The sequence below is a fragment of the Mustelus asterias genome, chromosome 18 (genome assembly GCF_964213995.1).
Source record: "Mustelus asterias chromosome 18, sMusAst1.hap1.1, whole genome shotgun sequence".
Classification (NCBI taxonomy): Eukaryota; Metazoa; Chordata; class Chondrichthyes; order Carcharhiniformes; family Triakidae; genus Mustelus; species Mustelus asterias.
The window spans coordinates 84202653-84209040 of NC_135818.1; the positions used below are offsets into that span (position 1 = coordinate 84202653).

Genomic DNA, 6388 nt, shown 5'->3' on the forward strand with positions numbered 1-6388 from the left:
CAGGTTAGTGGGAGTTCTGTTCACAAACAGGGCATATAAAGACACAAACTCAATTTACAAAATAATGGTTGGAATGCGAGTCTTTACAGGTAATCAAGTCTTAAAGGTACAGACAATGAGAGTGGAGAGAGCGTTAATTACTGCAAAGAAGTGTACCGACAACTGAACAACAAGCAACACTACAGACAGTTACCCGCAGATCCGACCAAAGAACGGGCGGCATGGTAGCACAGTGGTTAGCACTGCTGCTTCACAGCTCCAGGGACCTGGGTTCGATTCCTGGCTTGGGTCAATGTCTGTGTGGAGTTTGCACATTCTCCTTGTGTCTGTGTGGGTTTCCTCCGGGTGCTCCGGTTTCCTCCCACAGTCCAAAGATGTGCGGGTTAGGTTGATTGGCCATGCTAAAATTGCCCCTTAGTGTCCTGAGATGTGTAGGTTAGAGGGATTAGTGGGTAAATATGTAGGGATATGGGGGTAGGGCCTGGGTGGGATTGTGGTTGGTGCAGACTCGATGGGCCAAATGGCCTCTTTCTGCACTGTAGGGTTTCTATGATTTCTATGAACACACCCATCAACTCAACAGACTGATTAAGACTTTTGATCCGGACCTTCAGAGCACCCTCCGTGCTCTCATCCCACGTACTCCCCGCTTTGGAGATCTCTACTGCCTCCCGAAGATACACAAGACAAACACACCCAGCCGTCCCATCATATCGGGCAATGGGACCCTGTGTGAGAACCTCTCCAGCCAAACCGAGGGCATCCTGAAACCCATTGTACAAAGAACCCCCAGCTTTTGTCGCGACACTACGGACTTCCTACAGAAACTCAGCACACAAGCAGTTGAACCAGGAGCACTCCTCTTCACAATGGATGTCTCGGCACTCTACACCAGCATCCCCCACGACGATGGCATTACCACAACTGCCTCAGTACTCAACGCCGACAACTGCCAATCTCCAGATGCAATTTTACAACTCATCTGCTTCATCCTGGACCACAATGTCTTCACCTTCAACAACCAGTTCTTCATCCAGACACACAGAACAGCTATGGGGACCCAATTCGCACCTCAATATGCCAACACCTTCATGCACAGGTTCGAACAAGACCTCTTCACCGCACAGGACCTTCAACCGATGCTATACACTAGATACATCGATGACATTTTCTTCCTTTGGACTCACGGTGAACAATCACTGAAACAACTCTATGATGACATCAACAAGTTCCATCCCACCATCACACTCACCATAGACTACTCTCCGGAATGGGTTGCATTCTTGGACACACGCATCTCCATCAAGGATGGTCACCTCAGCACCTCACTGTACCGCAAGCCCACGGATAACCTCACGATGCTCCACTTCTCCAGCTTCCACCCTAAACACGTTAAAGAAGCCATCCCCTACGGACAAGCCCTCCGTATACACAGGATCTGCTCAGATGAGGAGGATCGCAACAGACACCTCCAGACGCTGAAAGATGCCCTCATAAGAACAGGATATGGCGCTCGACTCATCGATCGACAGTTCTGATGCGCCACAGTGAAAAACCGCACCGACCTCCGCAGAAGACAAACACAGGACATGGCGGACAGAGTACCCTTCGTCATCCAGTACTTCCCCGGAGTGGAGAAGCTACGGCATCTTCTCCGGAGATTTCAACATGTCATTGATGAATACGAACATCTCGCCAAGGCCATCCCCACACCCCCACTTCTTGCCTTCAAACAACCGCACAACCTCAAACAGACCATTGTCCGCAGCAAACTACCCAGCCTTCAGGAGAACAGTGACCACGACACCACACAACCCTGCCACAGCAACCTCTGCAAGACGTGCCGGATCATCGACACGGATGCCATCATCTCACGTGAGAACACCATCCACCAGGTACACGGTACATACACTTGCAACTCGGCCAACGTTGTCTACCTGATACGCTGCAGGAAAGGATGTCCCGAGGCATGGTACATTGGGGAGACCATGCAGACGCTACGACAACGGATGAATGAACACCGCTCGACAATCACCAGGCAGGAGTGTTCTCTTCCTGTGGGGGAGCACTTCAGCAGTCACGGGCATTCAGCCTCGGATCTTCAGGTAAGCGTTCTCCAAGGCGGCCTTCACGACACACAACAGCGCAGAGTCGCTGAGCAGAGACTGATAGCCAAGTTCCGCACACATGAGGACGGCCTCAACCGGGATGTTGGGTTCATGTCACACTATCTGTAACCCCCACGACTTGCCTGGGCTTGCAAAATCTCACTAACTGTCCCGGCTGGAGACAATACACATCTCTTTAACCTGTGCTTAATCCTCTCTCCACTCACATTGTTTGCACCTTTAAGACTTGATGACCTGTAAAGACTCGCATTCCAACCATTATTTTGTAAATTGAGTTTGTGTCCCACTCACCTGATGAAGGAGCAGCGCTCTGAAAGCTAGTGGCGTTTGCTAACAAATAAACCTGTTGGACTTTAACCTGGTGTTGAGAGACTTTTTACCCCCCCAAATATAATGCCAGGGTGAAAGCACACACAATGGCCACCGGGTGGAGCCTGTGTGCACTTTTAACGACAGTATCAACATCAACTTTAAAGTTTATTTATTCGTACAAATGGCTCATAAAAGCCAGTTACAGAACTATATCAATCAAGACACTTTAAAAAAAGTTATTTTTATGCTGCAGCTCTAAAATTAAGTTAAAGCCTTCCTTTCCCCTGACACCTTGAGATGTTTTAAATGTTATATAAATGCAAGATGTTATTTCAGTATTTTACTGTTAATTTTATTTCCTTGCTGCCATGATTTAATCTATTTGACATTTATTCAGTTTTAAATGGCCTCCGTGTTACTCACAGCAGTAAAATAAGGTACAGCCACAAAACCACTACCATACAATAACTCAACTCCTGACTCCCCAAAGCCTGTCCACCATCTACAAGGCACGCTAGGAATGTGATGGAATACTCTCCACTTGCCTGGATGAGTGGTGTAGCAAGGTACCATCTACAACATACATTGGCCGCACCCCACAATCTCTACCATCTAGGACAAGGGCAGCAGATGGATGAGAACACCACCACCTGCAAGTTCCCCAAGTCATTCACCATCCTGGATTTTGATTTGATTTTATTATTGTCACATGTATTAGCATACAGTGAAAAGTATTGTTTCTTGCGTGCTATACAGACAAAGCATACCGTTCATAGAGAAGGAAAGGAGTGAGTGCAGAATGTAGTGTTACAGTCATAGCTAGGGTGTAGAGAAAGATCAACTTAGTGCGAGGTAGGTCCATTCAAAAGTCTAATGGCAGCAGGGAAGAAGCTGTTCTTGAGTCGGTTGGTATGTGACCTCAGACTTTTGTATCTTTTTCCCAACGGAAGAAGGTGGAAGAGAGAATGTCCGGAGTGCGTGGGGTCCTTAATTACGCTGGCTGCTTTTCCGAGGCAGCGGGAAGTGTCAATGGATGGGAGGCTGGTTTGCGCGATGGATTGGAAATATATCAGTGGTTCCTTCACTGTCACTGGGTCAAAATCCTGGAACACCCTCCCTAACAGCACCGTGGGTGTGCCTACACCAAAGGGACTGCAGCGGTCCCGAAGGCAGCTCACCACCACCTTTGAGGGCAATTAGGGAAGGGCAATAAATGCCACCCTCACCAGCAAAGGCAAAATCCCACAAAAGAATAATAGGATTCACTAGGCATCCTCAAATCCATGATGTAAAGGGTTAAACTTGACAGAAACAGCCGTTGCTCCAGGGGATTGCGAGTGCGTTTGACGGCTTTCTGTTCTAACTACGCCTCGCTTTGTACTCTGAGAAAGGTGGGATTTGAAACTTCACCTGCTCTGTGATGTACATTGAAAATCTCAGTTCCGTGGACAGAGAGGAGCTGCACGGCCATCCGGAGACCAAAAGCAGCAGTGGAGAGATGGTGAGGGTGCTTAAAATCATCAAGTTTAAAGTTTCACATTGATTTAGTAAAGAGTTAATGATGATGGGTTAAAGAACCTCTTTAGAAAAACCTCTTTACACGTGGAGTTAGAACTCGCAATGCGTTGCCTGATAGGGAGGTGGATTCAGAGTCATTAGTAATTGGACAGCACAGTGGGTTAACAATGCTGTCTCACAGCCGCCAGGGACCCGGGTTCAATTCCCAGCTTGGGTCACTGTCTGTGCGGAGTCTGCACGTTCTCCGCGTGTCTGCGTGGGTTTCCTCCGGGTGCTCCGGTTTCCTCCCACAGTCCAAAAGATGTGCTGGTTGGGGTACATTGGCTATGCTAAATTCTCCCTCAGTGTACCCGAACAGGCGCTGGAGTATGGCGACTAGGGTATTTTCACAGCAACTTCATTGCAGTGTTAATGTACGCCTTACTTGTTACACAAATAAATAAACAAACCGGGGGGGGGTGGGTGAGACGAACTGGATTGCTCTCCGAGAGAGCCAGTACAGATTCAATGGGCTGAATGGCCTCCTTCGTGGCTGTACTATCCTCGGGTTTAACATTTCGGCCTTCCCCACGTACAACACAATCAATTGGGTTTTCTCACCACTCACTCATCGGGTTTGAGTTGTCACTGGGTACCACAGAATTTGAATATCACACTGGAGAGGGACAGGCTCCAGACGCTTTTCACCTTACACTCACCGGCACAAACAAAACCACTCCACTTTTCAAACCATCGCTTTGTCAAACTGTTGTGATGGTTTGAAATTTGATATTCTTCTATTTGTCCCGATGAGCACGAGACGAAAAGCTTCAACAACATGCCTCCCTGTTCAGCGATAGTGGGTCCAAGAGTCACTCCAAAATCAGGGGCAGACAATCCAGGCTGGTCAGTCAGACTTTCTTGGATTTGATGTATTATTGTCTCTTGCGTACTATACAGATAAAGTATACCATTCATAGAGAAGGAAACAAGAGAGTACAGACTGTACAGTCATAGCTCGGGTGTACAGAGACTAGTTTTAGAAGCATAGAACAAGAGTAAAAGATAGAATTGGAGGATATGCTGGGCACAGCTCGCAAGAAATCACCACACTCTGGCACCATCCTGGTTTTGCAGTTTACCAAAACTTCGAGAAGATTATTTCAAAGGAGAGTCCTGGTCAATATCGATCCTTTAACTAACATCACAAAGATATATTTGCTGGTCATTTGTCTCACTGTTATTCACTGGGATCTTACTGCGTGCAATCAGATGACCCGCATTTCATTACATAATGACGAAGACTTCAAAAGCACTCAATCGACTGTGAAGTACTTAGAGGTGGCCCCAGGTCCTTAAAAGCTCCACAGAAATGCAAGCTATATGGCTGCTTTGCTTGAAGGTACAATCACGGCAATAGATTTCAAAGTAGAGCTTTTACATTTAAAACTCTTCAACTTTAACAGGGGAATAACCACAGTAATTGTCGGGAGACAGTTCCAGGATCCTGAGAGTAGCAATGAAATGGTTCACTCCGGCCCCGGGGCTCAGTGTCACCTACCGTAACAAAGTGGCTCTTATCCGAGTCAGTGACAATCCTCTCCTCACCAACAATGCCAATACGCTCCTGATACATCATCGAATGTCCAGCCAGTGACCAGCCTGGCAGCTTCAGTCTTTCTGTCCCTCTCTGACCCCCCGCCTACACTCTCACTGACCCCTCACCTACACTCACACTGACCTCACCCACTGACCCCTCGCCTACACTCTCACTGACCCCTTGCCCTCACTGTTGCTCTTAGTCACTCTACTACCCACTCTATTACTCCCTCATTCACCCACAATCTTATCCTCACTCACTGTTACTCTCACTCTGTTACCATCACTGCAGCTACAATGTATTGAATCACTAACTGTTACATTCTCACTCTGTTAGTTTGTTGCTGTCTGTCTGTGTGTGTGTCTGTCTCTGTGTGTGTCTGTCTCTGTCTGTGTGTGTGTCTGTCTCTGTCTGTGTGTGTGTCTGTCTCTGTGCGTTTGTGTCTCTGACTCTTCCTCTGTTCTGTTTGAAATTGCTGCTTTTGTAACTTCCGCGCAACACCAATCCAATCCCTGATTGGATTAAATTTACCTTCCACTGACATTCATCAGCCGCAGTGATTGGCTATCACTCTTAAAGGGATTGTCGTGTTCTTAAAGGTGTAACTTGCCTGTATTTTCCCGCCCAAAGAAATTTCAATGGTCTTCTCCCGGAATTGACACTTTTCACAAGTTTGCACTGACAGATCCAGGCTGTTTTAATCACATAAATTTACTCTTTTTCCTTCCCACTTTAAGGTACACCATAAAAATGTTAAAAACTAATTTTAAGTTCAAAAATGGGTGGCACGGTGGCACAGTGGGTTAGCACTGCTGCCTCACAGCGCCAGGGACCCGGGTTCGATTCCCGG

General features: G+C 47.3%; 1 protein-coding gene across 2 annotated transcripts in view; it reads right to left on the reverse strand.

Moving 5' to 3' along the window:
- efcab11 (EF-hand calcium binding domain 11) overlaps positions 1-6037 on the reverse strand; it is a 113133-nt gene extending 107096 nt beyond the window's left edge. For both annotated transcript variants that reach the window (XM_078234466.1, XM_078234465.1), the window contains exon 1: positions 5500-6037. In XM_078234466.1, coding sequence (XP_078090592.1) covers positions 5500-5577 — 78 coding nt within the window. In that variant the 5' untranslated portion in view covers positions 5578-6037. The remainder of the gene's footprint in view (positions 1-5499) is intronic.
- Positions 6038-6388: the final 351 nt, after the last annotated feature.